This window comes from Podarcis tiliguerta (genome assembly GCF_965153285.1).
Source record: "Podarcis tiliguerta genome assembly, chromosome: 3".
Taxonomy (NCBI): Eukaryota; Metazoa; Chordata; class Lepidosauria; order Squamata; family Lacertidae; genus Podarcis; species Podarcis tiliguerta.
In genome coordinates, this window is record NC_139536.1 from 46,694,172 (window position 1) to 46,709,519 (window position 15,348).

The 15,348-nt window shown below is 46.5% G+C and overlaps 1 protein-coding gene across 1 annotated transcript; it reads right to left on the bottom strand.

The window, feature by feature from the left end:
• Positions 1-5,116: 5,116 nt before the first annotated feature.
• Positions 5,117-11,261, bottom strand: ACTA1 (actin alpha 1, skeletal muscle). The gene is made up of 7 exons (XM_083433927.1): positions 10,917-11,261; positions 8,904-9,044; positions 7,863-8,187; positions 7,051-7,212; positions 6,394-6,585; positions 6,089-6,270; positions 5,117-5,565 (listed from the first exon to the last, which is right to left on the bottom strand). The coding sequence occupies exons 2-7, from the start codon at positions 9,030-9,032 to the stop codon at positions 5,422-5,424; spliced, it is 1,134 nt and encodes a 377-aa protein (XP_083290053.1). The 5' UTR covers positions 9,033-9,044; positions 10,917-11,261; the 3' UTR covers positions 5,117-5,421.
• Between the last annotated feature and the right edge of the window lie 4,087 nt (positions 11,262-15,348).

A 15,348-nucleotide genomic window follows, 5' to 3' on the forward strand; every position in this document is an offset into this window, starting at 1 on the left:
ATCTTGCGAAGCAAGCCAATAGGAAATTCGTTTTGCGAAGCACCTCCAAAACGGAAAACCCTTTCGTCTAGCGGGTTTTCCGTCTTGCGAGGCATTCGTCTTGCGGGGCACCACTGTATGTGTAAATAAACCATATATCATAAAGACACCACAGTCTCTGCTGCCTCTCATTCCAAAAGAAACACAAATTCTTGGTAAGCGCCTGGAGCCCTTGAAATAGTGCCCCAGTTGGAAACGGGGGTGGTGTACAAAATTATCATCTAGTTTGGCCCTGAAAGAGCAATCTACTATGAAGGCTAATGTCCTAGTTTAAGGCAAATATCTTGGCTACTATATTTAAACTACTCTGAAATAAAAGTTTTGAGGCTGCCTCTATAAACCTACAGAGCCTTATGGTAATCCAGTATGAACTGCAATGTTGCCAAAGGTCTTCATGTAACAGAGAACTTCTGGTAATCCTCAGGTATCTTTTTTTGTTGTTGAAAGGTTTCAAGCCACAGAAACGTTCTCAACACTCAGATTCTCATCAACACAGTAACAGCTTGGTGGTCGCCCCAGGAGGGGGAAGTGATTTTCATATAGAATTCCCTTGTGCAAAGAAGACTTGAGACCTCCAGCTAAACAGTGGCCCAGCAGAAAGTTCAGGAGCTTAGAGCCTTTGTATGTGGTAAATTCCTTTTTATTCAAGCTAATATCCCAGAAGAGCCTTAGATTTCAATTTACGACCTATTGGTTTCCATAGAGGCTGTTTCCCTATCCTGGAGACTCAGGCTGCATATACGCACTATAACGTTAAAGCACATTCAAGAAACATTCCTCCCCTGCAAAGAATTCTGGGCACTGTAGCTTATCCCCCATAGAGCTACAATTCCCAGCAACCCTTAACAAACTGCCTCGGCAAACAAGAGAGGAGTGTGCCCAGGACCCAGAATTCTCTGAGGTGGGCAGTGTCTTTCGACTAGACTTTAAAGGTATAGGGCCAGATTCAGCTACTCAGTTCCATTAGTGAATGTTAGCCTAAGGACTGTTCCTAGCACTCTCCTCTCCCGGTGCAGCCGCACGCGCCCCACCCGCACCCCGATCTGCTCTGGAAGGTTGTGGGAACCCCCAGAACAGCGTGCAGGAGAGAGGAAAGGGGAGATCGTTTTGCCAGTCAAGTGGAATTCTTATGTTGACAGAATGTTCTCCTTAGTGCTACGCTGAATTCATCCGTAGTGTGTGCACTGGCTCAGCGTGGGCTCTGGTTTGTTTCTAAATGGAACTTGTGACAGGCGATGCAATTTGCTCCTCCTGGTCCTGATGAAGCCAACTCTGATCATTTCAATTGGAGGTGTCAGAATCTGAACTCAGGGCCTTCTGAATGCAAGTAGGCCATTCTGCCACTGACCTGTGGACCTTCCATAGATGTTGCACACAGTGGAAGCTGATCCGTTCAACCTCAAGCACCCCCAACCTGCCTGCCTTCTTACACACAACCAGTCCAAGGGGGTGGCTCCTTCTTGGTCTCCAGATTTTCCTTGTAGAACACAGCAGGGAGGAGCATCGGGATAAAAAACCCCCACCAAGAACTACTTCACTTGCCTGTCTTTTGCTCTGGCTCCAGCCACTGTTAGCATTCCGTGCTACCATCCCAATAAAACAACAGTGCTTTTTTTCTGTGGGATGCAGTACTGGCACCTCCCCCCCCCCCCCAGAAGCAAAGTGCTGGTTAAAAGTGTGGAACTCACTGTAACAACTTCATGGTGAGTACCAGCACCGTTGTTTTTTTCAAGGAGAAAAGCACTGGGCTGAAGGCACCTTCCTTCCTTTCCATATATATCCCTTCAACCAGCAATGCCCTCCAGACTCAGGAAGGGCGATAGGAATAGCAGGAAGATTATGCAGTTCTATGGTCCACCAATAAGCACAGGTTGACTTCAAGGAAGTCTGGGGCCACAAGAAGGGGGCAAGCCAAACCGAGAGGGGCAAGCAGGGTCTGATTCTGAAGACGTTGCTCCCTGAAATAGGATGGATTTACACGTGCGCTGGATGTACGGCAACTATCCGGATAATGTGAAGATTTGCACAATGAAATACTGAAAGCAGGCGGCAGGCAAGCAAGAACCTCCCGGGCAGCTTTCCTTGGGAGCTGCATTTTATGGTCTGCAAGCCAGGCCTCTCTATTTTTAAAGCTCTGCCGCCTTGCTATATCTGACTTGTGAAATAAGCATTCCGCATGTTGACGGGAAGCCGGTGGCATATATTTGCAAAGCACTCTTGGAATACTTTAGAGAAGAGCCCTGCGGTCTGCAGGAGGGTTTCTCCTGCGTGTTCCAAAGATCCCAGAAGCAGGGCTGCCCCTGTTCTGTGGAATAGCAGGCCTGTCAACATACAGCAGGTGCCCACTCTCTGCACAGCCCCAGAAACAATTGAAAACATTTCTGTTTTTTGTTCCAAGCTGGATAAATAGGTCTTCACCAAGTTCAGCCTGTAAATTCTCTGAAGCCTAGGAAGAGACATTTGGCGCTCATATCAGCCCTGTGATATAGGAGAATGGGACACCCTAGTAAAACTCAGGAATAGTAGGAATAGTAACAGCAGTCATTATCGTTATATTTGTATAGAGCTTTCAAGTGTTCAAAGCACTTCCCATGCTTTTTCTTCTTGCAATCCTTACAATTGCCCTGTATTATTGTGAAGCACCAAATTCCTCAGTTCTGCTCTCTTCCAGTTTGCCAAGGTCAGCTTGTCTGACGTACGTGTTGCCCAGTTAATAGAATCACATTCCATTATCTGTCACCGGCATCGGTTTACACTGTATGTTGCTTCCCAAGAATGCACAAACTTTTTCCCCAGCTGTGACCCTCCCCCTCCCAAATGTTCCCCTCTGACGCAACTGGGCTTGAAAACAGCCTCCCGTTGAAGCCACCAGGAGTTTTTCTTTTTTCATTCTATTTTCAGCACTGGAGGGTTCCTCTTGAGCTCCACTCCCCCATTAAAATTCCTGCTGGCTCCAATGGGAAGCTGTTGTTTAAGCTAAATTGCCACGGGTTGGGGAAAGTAGGTCAGATGAGGAGGACCCATGGGCTAGATCTACTTATTTCACACCCACCCCAAGAATAAAGGACGCAAGTCACAGGGAACATCTCCTGCATGGGTTTCAATGGAGGGGCTTTGCAGGGGTTTGGAACAGATGACACTTTGGGTCCCTTCCAACTCTCTACAATTCTATGAACTGCAGAAGAGGTCGGCTTTTGTTCTTGTTTCTTGCTCCCGAAGTTCTGTGTGGGGCTTGTACAGGAGGAATCCCATCCAGCTTCTGCAACTGCTCCCACTGTTGCTGAAAAGAGAGCAAAAGGCGCGCAGCCTTGCGAAAGTATCACCTTTCCCACCCTGTGTCATCGAGACATCTGTCGTTTGCAGCATTTCCAGCAAGGCATCTGAGAAAGCTGGCTTGATTCATTACCAAGCCTGATGATCTGAGCTTGTTTTACTGAATGTGTCCTTGTGTTAGTCTCCTCTGGCAAGGGGCCTCTGGTCTGCACCTGCTCTCTGCTTTTGACATACAGTGGGGCTAAGCTGCCAGGGATCCCATCACCATGCAAGGACTGCCCACTTGCCCTGGAAGGAAGATGGGAGCAGGATTTCTGCAAAGGCTCTGCAAGTCTGGTTGCTCCCACCTGGGCTCATCTTTGTGCTTCCTTGTGGATGCTTCAAAGCCTGTTTTACCTGCTTGGGAGATGCTAAAGGTAGTGGTGGGCCCCAGCCATCTATGGATGGTCAGTCACAGATCCATGTGTGGGATGTGATTTGGGAAGCCAAGACAGGTTTAGATTATACCAGGCTTTGCCAAGAGGGGTGTGTGTGCAAGAGCGAGGTAGGTAGATGGGTGAGATGAAAAGGTACAAAGGACAGGCAAGTTTGTGCTGCCTCGGGGAGGATGGAAATGCTTCTAAGAATCCAGAGAATGGGAATGATGGAAATGGAGGGCTGGGCTGTCAGGTCAGGAAGGAGTTTCCCTTTAGTAAAGCCAAAAGTGCAAGTGATTTCCGTTTTAAACTCCTTTAGACTGCAGGTCTTCCAAACAGGAAATGGTTTTATGATACCACACTGTAACCTGCTCTGAGCCCTTGGGATGTGGCAGGCTTTTGGCTGAAGTAAAATGGACCAGATGACCTTCAGACTCTTTCCAACTGAGTGGTAGCCAAGAAAACATTAGCGAGAATCTAATGCAATTCCTTTAGAGGGAATGGTAAAGAAAAGAACAGCTGGGAGCTGCAAGTCCCTTTGCACACCAAGTGTGCTGTGCTAATCTGTCCTGCCCTCTGGGGTATTTTAGGTCCTTGGCTCAGTTAGGTTTGACACCCAGTAATTGAAGGAGCCATAGCTGAGTGGCACAGCACATGTTTTGCATATGTAATATCTCAGGTTTAATTCCAGGCATCTCTAGCTAAAGGATCTCGCATAGCAGGACTCTTGGACAGATCTTTGGTGGAAACTCTCCAGCAATACAGATAGGCAAGAATATGGGCCATTAGTCTGAATTAGTAATAAGGCAGTTGTGGATATCCTTAAACAGTGCCTCTGAATTCTGCAGGAAAACAACTTTTATCTTGTTATGGAGTTTGTACAATGCAAGGAAACAACTGGGTCTGTTATGAACGTTATGCATCTTTGTAAAACTTGATTGTGAGGACAGAAACTAGGTTTCTTTAGAAACACAAGAATGCAACTGAAATTATTTTTCTTATTTAGAAAGAATTTGCTCTTTCCATCAACACTCCCGAGAGCCAGTGTGGTACAGACTGAGAGCATGAGATTTGAATATGAATTAAAATCCCTGCTTAGCTATCACTGGGTGACCTGGGGTTAATCACTCAGTCTGACCAAGCCATCTGTAATAGCAGCTCTGTGTATATTTTAAGCATACCCTCTTCACCGAAACTGTGTGTGTGGATTTCTGGAAATCAAAGTCTCTTTATAGAATCCCAAATCATTATCATATGGGTTCCCTTTTTAAAGCACCTCCCCATCCCATTTATGTATTGCAACTACTTGAAAGAAAAAAAAGCCAGAAGGCTTGAAATAGCACAACCCACGACTGTTGAGAGCAATAAATCACACAAAGCCAGCTGCATTGGGGCATGACAGAATGACTGATGATTTAATGCTTCTTGAAGTATTTTTTTGTTTTTGGTTTCCTTCCACAGGGCTTGGTTTGAAAAATAACAAAATGAGGTAAAATAAATTAATTTTATGTACACTTTACATACACTCAGTGTCACATGGCGTCTGCAGCAACAGCAACAAAGACATTGTTACAAAATAGAACGTTGAGGTGGCTGTTGCAGGTGTTCAACAGCCTGCAACTCACAATGTCGTCATCCTGAGAGTAGTAACCAAGTAATAATAATGATCCTTTCTTTTTTTTTGTAAACATGTTTAGAAGCATTTACGGTGGACAATGGATGGGCCGGCTTCATCGTATTCCTGTTTTGTGATCCACATCTGTTGGAAGGTGGACAGGGAAGCCAGGATGGAGCCACCGATCCAGACGGAGTACTTACGCTCAGGTGGGGCAATGATCTGCAAGAAGAAAAGGAATGATTCAGTTGGCAAGCGGGGCAGGGGGTGGGGGAGATACAGGAGTCCCTAGATAATGACAGAAGAACTCTGCAAAAGGTGTCCTAGACAGCAGCATCCTTTATAAGCAGTGGCACCACCTCCCACCATTTGGGTACTGGGAAGAGGTCTACAACTGAAGTTATACAGGAATACTAATCCAGTCCTCATACAATAAGGCATGGCCTTCCACATTCCCAGATGTAGCTCCTAGCAACACCTCTAATACTGTATTAAAAATCCAGTTAATCAGGTGGCATCGTTTGTATTGTAATGATTGTACAAGCAGAGAACAGGGTGAGCCATGCAAGAGTGGCCCTCTCAAGGTGATTAAATTCTGTTCTCCTATTTCTCATGTTCTTGCATGGAGATGCCTTCGAAAGCACTATGATTAGAAGCATGCAATTGCCCTAAGCATTAGGTCTCCCTCTCCTGCATGCCTAATGCATACGAGTTGTGATTCAGCAATGCATGGAATTAAGCCCACCTTGATCTTCATTGTGCTGGGAGCCAGAGCGGTGATTTCCTTCTGCATGCGGTCAGCAATACCGGGATACATGGTGGTACCACCAGACATGACATTGTTGGCGTACAGGTCCTTTCTGATGTCAATATCGCACTTCATGATGCTGTTGTAGGTTGTCTCATGAATACCAGCAGATTCCATACCTGGTGGCATAGGGAAGGTGAAGGAACAGAAAAGTGAAGGAAGCCACTCGCACCACAGGCACACAAAGAATTCTTCGTAGAAGAGAGGTCAGTGAGGAGGACACTCAACAGAGAGATACATACCAATGAAAGATGGCTGGAAAAGGGTTTCTGGGCAACGGAAACGTTCATTGCCAATGGTGATGACCTGCCCATCAGGCAATTCATAGCTCTTTTCCAGGGAGGAGGAGGAGGCAGCGGTAGCCATCTCATTCTCAAAGTCCAGAGCCACGTAGCACAGCTTTTCCTTGATGTCACGGACAATCTCACGCTCAGCTAGCAAGAGAGAAGAGGAAGAATTTAGAAGCCTGCCAAAGGAGAATCCCACCCAGGAGGGGAGAACAGCCAATAGGCACACAATAAAATTATGGGCACGGCACCTTGTACATCAAACTGAAGCTCAGTTTTTAAATGTTTAAAAATCCGCCACTAGAGGGAGAACGTGGGCTAGAAAGTCTAGCCTACACTTTTTATGAATGAGGCCAATAACATAAGATAGGCTGACTGTGGGTTTTAAAGTTATGGTTCCACCGAACCTGGCATCAGCCTCCAAGCTCATCCTTTACTTGATGACCAGACGCAAAGCTCAGCTTCCTAGAAATTACTCAAAGGCCTCTGCTAGTGTATTAAGGAGCCAAGGGCCTGTCGGAGCAAAGGGCACTGATGGTTCTAAATCAGGGTGAGGAGGTGTAAGTCAACGCTAGCGCAAAGGCTGAGGGCTGGAGAGGCTGCGCTCCTTACCGGTGGTGACGAAAGAGTAGCCTCTCTCAGTCAGGATCTTCATCAGGTAGTCAGTGAGGTCCCGGCCAGCCAGGTCCAAACGCATGATGGCATGGGGCAGAGCATAACCCTCATAGATGGGCACGTTGTGGGTGACACCATCGCCGGAGTCCAGCACAATACCTACAGAAACAAGAAATGGGTGCGAAAGTTAGCAAAGGAGGCTGCAACACCTGCCTGCTGTGTCAGGTTGATACGGGACACACAGGCAAGGGAGGAATGGGACCTTGCTGACATCTAGATGAGAAATTGCCAGGCATCATAGGCAGTGCTAGCAGACAAGTGTTCTCCCTCCTTAGTGGGTATCCTAGCTAATGGCTAGGTGTGTAGGGGGCCTCCATCACTGAACAGTTCATGCCAGTGGCTAGGTTCTTCCTTTTCTTGACAGTCTTAGTAAAGGCATGTAGGAGACTCAGCAGCAGACTATCTTTAGAAGTGTACAATGACTGTTATCCTTTCTTTAAAGAAGTGGGTTGGGAAAAGCTCCTGATGCCAGTCTATGTAAGAACATCAAGAGAGCTCTGCTGGATCAGGCCAAAGGCCCATCTGGTCCAGCATCTTGTTCTCACAGATGATACTAACCGAGAAGAGCCAGTGGCCTGATTCAGCACAAGGCAGTTTCCTATGTACCTAAACCCACATCAGTGACTGGGCACCCCCTATTGTAGTTGGACTACAAGTATCTGTCTCTCTCTCTCCCCCTCTGCTTGGACTCGCAGTGTTCCCTGGACATCCTTCCTTTTCTCTTCTCCATTTCTGGTCCTGTCACTCACCAGTGGTACGGCCAGAAGCGTAGAGGGACAGCACAGCCTGGATAGCCACATACATGGCAGGGACGTTGAAGGTCTCAAACATGATTTGGGTCATCTTTTCACGGTTGGCCTTGGGGTTGAGGGGGGCCTCAGTGAGCAGGGTGGGGTGCTCCTCAGGGGCCACACGGAGCTCATTGTAGAAGGTGTGATGCCAGATCTTCTCCATGTCATCCCAGTTGGTGATGATGCCATGCTCAATGGGGTACTTCAGGGTCAGGATACCTCTCTTGCTCTGAGCTTCATCCCCTACGTAGGAGTCTTTTTGACCCATACCCACCATGACACCCTAGGAAGGAAGTGGGAAAAGCGCTCAGCATCTTCTTGGGGCTGAGGAAGTGGATCATAACAACCTAATTGCTGTCCTCTACACTAAGCAAAGAGCTATAAGCTACTCCTTCCAAGGCCCTAAGACCTTTCCTTCACAACAGAGAATAAAGTACAAGGTGCAGGAAGGAAACACCCAGCAGCAGCTGTATAGAATATATTTAGGGGACCAACAAACAAAACTCTGTCCTTTTCTTAGGAAAATACGGAACATTGGAACAGACTGCTAAGAACAGCTGATTTCCCCTTAATGTATTCCTATTCTGTTTCAGAGATAGTATAAGCTCATAGGCTATGATGGACACACCCCACATTTCAAATAAAAAATGCTTACTAGGGCAATCATTTTGTTGATATCCCTATTTCAAAAGACTTATGCCCCTGGGAAGTCCATAAACTCAATGCCACAGCTCTATTGACGTTTGTATTCTGTACAATTCTGTGGTACATAACCCAAGTAAGAATTAACAGAATTGTAGACTTAACTTTCTAATCCTAGGAAGTCCAAATGGGAGTGGGGGAAAGAAAAGAGAAATGCTGTGGCCCATCTCACATATATATTATTTCCTCAGTCCCACTCAGGGTCCAGTAGAACGGGAATTTTTCTAACAGATGTCACCATGTCTCAACCTGCCTATAGCTGGAGAGGGGCATGGCTGGCAAAAGAGGCTAAAATACCTGATGACGTGGGCGGCCAACAATGGAGGGGAACACAGCCCTGGGGGCATCATCCCCGGCGAAGCCAGCCTTCACCAGGCCGGAGCCGTTGTCGCATACGAGCGCGGTGGTCTCATCCTCATCACACATGGTGTCGGCTTTCTGGAGACGAAGCAGAAGCAAGAAGAGTTCACAAGAGGCAACTGGGCAGCAGGCATCCACTCACAAAAGCTTAGAGGCTGCGGGCAGAATTCTGACCTATGGAAGTCTGACAGGGGGGCGGGTCTCCCCCATGGTGGGGCAGTATAGGCCATTAATCTGAAGAAAGCAGTTCTTACGCTGGCCACGAAATAGATTATTTTCTGTTCCCCTTCTACCTGCTTACTTCATTGTTAATAAAGATCTGCAAACTAAAACACCAAGTAACAGCTGAATCTTCAGCATAGTTAGATGAACTTATTGGGGTCGAGAAACTGAATCACATTTACTTAGGATGAAGTCCCATTTGTCTCCAGTGAGTTCCAGAGTAATAGGTTAGGCTTTACAATGCAACCCAACACATTTTGAATAAGAAGGAAGCTCTACTGAATTCAGTGGTACTTGATCTATAGTAAATGTGGTTAGGGTTGGAGCTGTACACTTTGAAAAATCGAATTTAAATTAAACTCCCTCTTAAAAGATGTGCAGGCCACCCACTTCTAGATCCCCATATTAAGATGCTAATATACAAGTTATTACGCTCTTGTACCTGGAATTAGAAGTATGCTGAAGAGCTTTAGCAAAGGCATCACACCACCCCCACCAAACTTTTGACACATGGCTAAAGTGACTAGCACTTTTAGAGAGTGACAAAGTTGAATGAGGTTGGTCCATTTTACATCTCAATGGAGATAACCCAAACCTTGTCACACAATCTGAACAGCACAACACAGCGTGCAACAGCTCACAAAACACGGGATGTTTTTCCTTGTGGAATATATGGTTTGCAAGGAACAGCTTGAAGGCTTGCTTCCTTGAGAAACCTTCTGGGCATACCTGTACTTCCAGGCAGCACTAACCACTCTGAGCTGTAGTGCTGCAAATGATGGATTGTCCTGGGGACAAGGGGACCCCTGACTTTCTTCAGGACTAGCTACACCCTACAGATTCCGGCTTGATGTAACAGAGGCTTCCAACTGGGTGAGCCCTTTGTCTGTGCATGAAACCTTCGGGACTAGTGAAGCATAAGGATGAATAACCCAGAATCAAATCTCATCCTTCAAATAAAACGGTTCCTATCCTTTGTAGCTCAACACCCTGTGCCTAACACACAGTAAAATTACCATTCATTCAGTAATATAAAACACGGTAACAAAAGGGCTGGTTCCTTCAAAGCCCTTCTAATTTAATGATAAATACCAATGGAACCAGTTATGTTCCAAGTGAGAAGTGGATTTGTTCATCCCAGGCAATTTATAACTTGGCAGCTCAGCTGTCAGTTCTAGCCTCCCCTCTCCTTCAGAGTCCCCTCCAAGTGGCCAGCAGCGACTTGTTGAAAGTCACAAGAGTTCCGTCGATGGCAGAGTCAGACCCTGAGCCCGCATCTCAGAGATCCTTGCCGTGGGACTTCCGCAGACTACGGATGATTCCATCTTACAATATGAGCGTGTGTGTCAGAATCTTCACAAGTCTTAGCAGCAGCCTAAGCCAAGTGAGAGATTCTGCATAAGTCGAAAGCTTGCTCCCGGGTTGGTTTAAAGGCTGGATGCAGGCAGGATCTTTTATAATTTAATGTAAAAAACTTTTTTTTTTTAAATAGCAGTGACAATTAAAGAACGCCAGGCGGAGAAGGCTGGATGCAGCTGCTTTCTGCTCCCTGTTGCCCATTCCTGCTTTGCACCGGAGAGGAGTTGGAAGGCTCCCTCCTTTCGGGGCTGGCTTTGCCATGTCTCCACCTTCCCTCTCCCGGGTATCCCCAGGGCCGCGTGGCTGGGAGTCCCCCCCACATCATGTGGTCCTGCCCGGATCCATCCCCCTTGCCCGCCCGCTCCTCACCTTCGGGTTGGTTCCTGGCTCTTAGCTCCGGTTGCTGCTTCTCCCAGCTCTTACAGCTCGGTGGGCTTGCGAGGAAGCCCGGTGGGTTTTATATAGGCTCCCGGCCGGGCTCTTCCCTCCCTTGCCGCCGACCCACAGGAATGTCTCCATATTTGGGTGTCGGGCACCGAGCGAGCCCGGGCGGCCTGGCCGGAGCCCCCCAGGCCCCTTGCGCTGCCGCGGGGCTGCCCAAAGAAGGAGCGCCTGGCCCGCGCCCAGGTAACACGGGCCGGGCCGTATAAGGAGTGTCTGCCGGCCGGGACCTCCTCCGCCCCCCGGGCCAGGAGGGTTCCTGTCCCAAATAGTCCCCCGAGCCGCCATGCCCTGAAAGGAGAAAGAAGCCCCCGGCTCGGGGAGGGGGGTGCCCGGGCAGGCAGGCCCCGGGAAGGAGGGGAGGAAGGAAGGAAAATGGGGAGGAAGGAAACGGCCCGGGGCTGAGGGCGGGAGGGGAGGCGAGGCTGCGGCCTACGCGCCTGTCCAGCCCGCCGCGTTTCCCTCTCGGCCGCGCCGGGAAGGAGCTGGCTAGCAGCGGCTCTGGGACCCCCCTCGCTCAGCCTCGTCCCGCCTGCGGAGCGGGAAGGGGAATTGGCCAGCAAACAGGTCTCCTTTGTTCAATAGGCTTTACTCCCAGGTAAGTCAGGGCGGGCCAGGACTCGGAGCAGGGCCGCCTTAGCTGCTCGGGGCGCCCAAGATAAAAACAAGATTTGGACCCGTGCTAAACTCAAGTACTTTTTACTGTAAGGGTGTTCACGGTTGCATTCAGTGAGTGTGTAACCTGCATACACAAACAGTTGTACCGACTTGTTCACGTGTACACTCTTTCACATACGCTTGTACCTGTGCTCGGTGCAAGGTGTGAATAAGGCTGGGGTCAACCTGTGCATGCTTACTGGGAAGGAACTCATTCCCTGGTTAGTGTGGTAGGATTACAGCCTTAAGGAGTGTAACTTTGGTTTTTTCGTTTTCTTAAATCCGGCCACTAACTCTCCTGTCCGAAACCACATAAACAAGCACACCCTTTTATCTCAAACTAATGTTACTTTTTAGAGCTCTTGTATCATATCCCTTCATTCAGGATCAATTATTGTGGTCTAGGGCTCATTCATAAGATCACATGCTTTTGTTGTGGGTTAATTTTAATCCGATGTAGGGCACATTTCATGAACTCGCATTCTTCCAGTATAGGATGCTAAGATCACATTGGGAGCAGGAATGGAAGCAAATGGGTTTATTGTACAGGAAAGTGTTTAAAATTGGATTAGGGCACATACAGAAAATCTCTTGATCTGCTTTGTCTACCCCAGAATTACTGTACCTCTTGTGTTTGCAGTGGCAAACAATGCCACTTTACTAACAAAGACATCAGATTTTTTTCTTTTACTGAAATCAATGATTTGCTTCTAAGTATTAGGATCAGGGAGTTATCACAGGAAAAACATATTAGGCTGGTTCAAGGTGTTAATCGGCTGCTAAAGCTCAGCGTAGTTCACAAAATACAATATACAGTATACATTGAAGGGAACAAGTTTAAAACCATTTTACAACTCTCCTCACTGGACTGTGTGGATATTGAAATGTGATCTTTTGTATAGATTGTCATCTCTAATCTGTACTAATTAACAATTTATTAAGCTCCAGCTGTGTGAACTAAATCAATATTTACCAACGTTTACATGTGAAGAACAGTTTTACGTGAGGAATTAGGATGTGCCCTAGACAATCATGGCTGAACTGGGCTGATAACCTAGGCCTCTCCTTTCTGGCTGGCAACACCAGTTCTCAAGATAGATGTCAGTTAAATGGGGCTGTCGGGTAGACTGGAGCACAGTGAAGTCTATTTCCATGCAAGATTGTATGAGAAAGGCTTATTGAAAGCCTTGTACAAGATCAGCTCTGAAACAAATCAGGAGAGACGTCAAAGGAATTTGTTATTGGGGTAGGGGAGCTCCTAACCTTTTTCTCTACAATTCAAAATGCTGTGCAAAATCAGTTTTATATATAGAGGATGATAAATATCTAAGGGTCTGGCTAGCTGCCAGACTACACTGAACAGTTACCATACACCATGGGCCCTGCCGCACTTTAGGCTATTTATACCGCTTGGGTACACTGACTTAAAAAAAAAAAATCTAAAGAGATTCATATCTAGTTATGGTCATGGAGGTGGTTAATGGCAGTTTTGGGATTGGAGAAAGGGTGGAAGTCCAGTCCCCTTTAGGATAAGCCAGGGCACCAGCCACTTATGGAGAGGACTGGACTGAACAGATACCTTAGGAGGACAGTACAAACACCCTGCCAAAAGTAAGAGGAAGTAACAGCTATACTTGCAGCCCTTCGAATAGACGCTGATTATTTTCAAGAACTTTGCAGGCAGGATTGAACCAAGTCAATACTGTAACTTTAAATTATGTAAAAACTCATGTATTTGCCTAATTTATCCAGCTCTTGCTAATCATGGGAATATTACAATCATCATCAGCATTTATTTGTCACTTTCTACACACAGAGTGACTCAAAGTAACAAAATTAACTAACATTAAAAAAAGCAAATACATCAAGAAAATGCAACAAAAGTGCACATTTTATGTAAAAAGTATTCATCCAACAATACTGCTGGGACAAAGCCTACCCTGCCAAATAAAACCCCTAAATCAGACTCTAGTATGATCCTATTTAACAAAAGCCTAGGTGAACAACAATGCTTTGCCTAGCTTCTGAAAGTTGACAATGACAGTGCCAGACATGTTTCCCTGGAAAAAGCATTCTACAAATGGCGACAACACTGGACAAGCCCATTTTTAAATGATTTTTATTGAGTTTTGCTTTACATACATACACAGAAAAATTCTTGCCTTGCCACCTACCACACCTCTTGTGGTAGGGGAGAAGGACCTCTGATGGTATTAGCAGGATCTGGGTAGGTTCTGATGGAGAGATGCAGTCCTTAAGATATTGGGGTCCCAAACTGACAGCCAATGCAGTTGGACTAGAACTGTGTTGTATGCTTTGACCACCTGGTTCCAGTCAACAATTGGCTGCTGAATTCTGCACTAGCTGTAGTTTCTGAACGCTTTTCAAAGGAAGCCCCAAGTGTAACGTGTTGCAGCAATCAGAGGTTTGCTGAGAGGGTAACAGCATCTTTATAGCAGAGGTTGGCGGGTTGTAGGCAACAAAGGAGGGCAAGATGCAATATGGAACTCTGAAGCCTAGTCCCATTCCTCCATTGCAACTACTAAGCTCCCCCTGCAGCACATCTAGTTGGAGATTTCACCAGCCGTTGTGCACATGCCTGTTTAAACCTGTTTTCACAATCATAAAGACTCACTAGGAAATTGGTTACGGAATCATAGCCTTTTAGAGTTGTAAAGCACCTTGGAGATCTTATAGTCCTACTATTATCAGGATGCTGAATTCTATATCCAGTACTGTTATCTTTGAGCAGCATGATTTCAGATGACACACCATTATGTCCCTTGGTGCAATTTGGTGGCACTGGTAGCATGTTTTCATTACTGGCTAAACTATAGGCATTCACAACAGCAAAAGGGCAAAGACCCACTCTGACGGCACACACCCAGTTTTGTACATTTGGACTCATACATGTGAAAAAATGCATATATTTAGGGGTGAGGAATGTTTTTCAGCTCAAGGACTGCATTCCCTCCTGGGCATCTTCCAAATGCCACATGGCAGTGGTGGGTGGGGCTAGGGGCAAATGAGGGTGGAGCAACCAATGCAAATTTTACTTTTATACAGTAGGCTAGTCTCTACACACACACATAACTCTCTGTTCTCCATTTGGGCAAGCAAAGGTGCTATTGGAGTTCAAGGCAAAAACACTTGAGGGTGCCAAGCAGGACATGTGAGGGACAGGGTTTTAGCGGGGAGGGCATGGAGGGGGGGGGGAGACCAGATAGAGAAACTTGGAAGGCTGCATTGGGACCCTGTCCCTGCAGTCCCCCACCCCAGTACGAAAGATTTAAAGACACCATAATCTCACATTGAAATTATGCCATGGCCTAATTTGATATGTGCACATTGCATGGTTAGTTGTGCTTGTGTTAGGCAAAATAATAGTAATTCAGGATTTCCCATGTGTCTTTTAGAATGGAAATGCACATATATATACTTTTGCATTTTCAAAGTGAAGGAAGTATGGGACTTTGGACCTTCATCCCATTCAACCTTACTGAAGACATTCATTCTCTATAAAAAAACCCAACACTTTATTTGTAGTTCTGGTTAGAAAGTGAGGCCATCTGTGTTCCATATAATACCCCAAACTGCTTTAAACAACAATATACACTAATTAGGTTGGATTATGTATCTGAATTGCATTCCACTGTGATGCTATGATCCACTGCACTTCAGTTGTGTTAATCTGTGTGTAAAA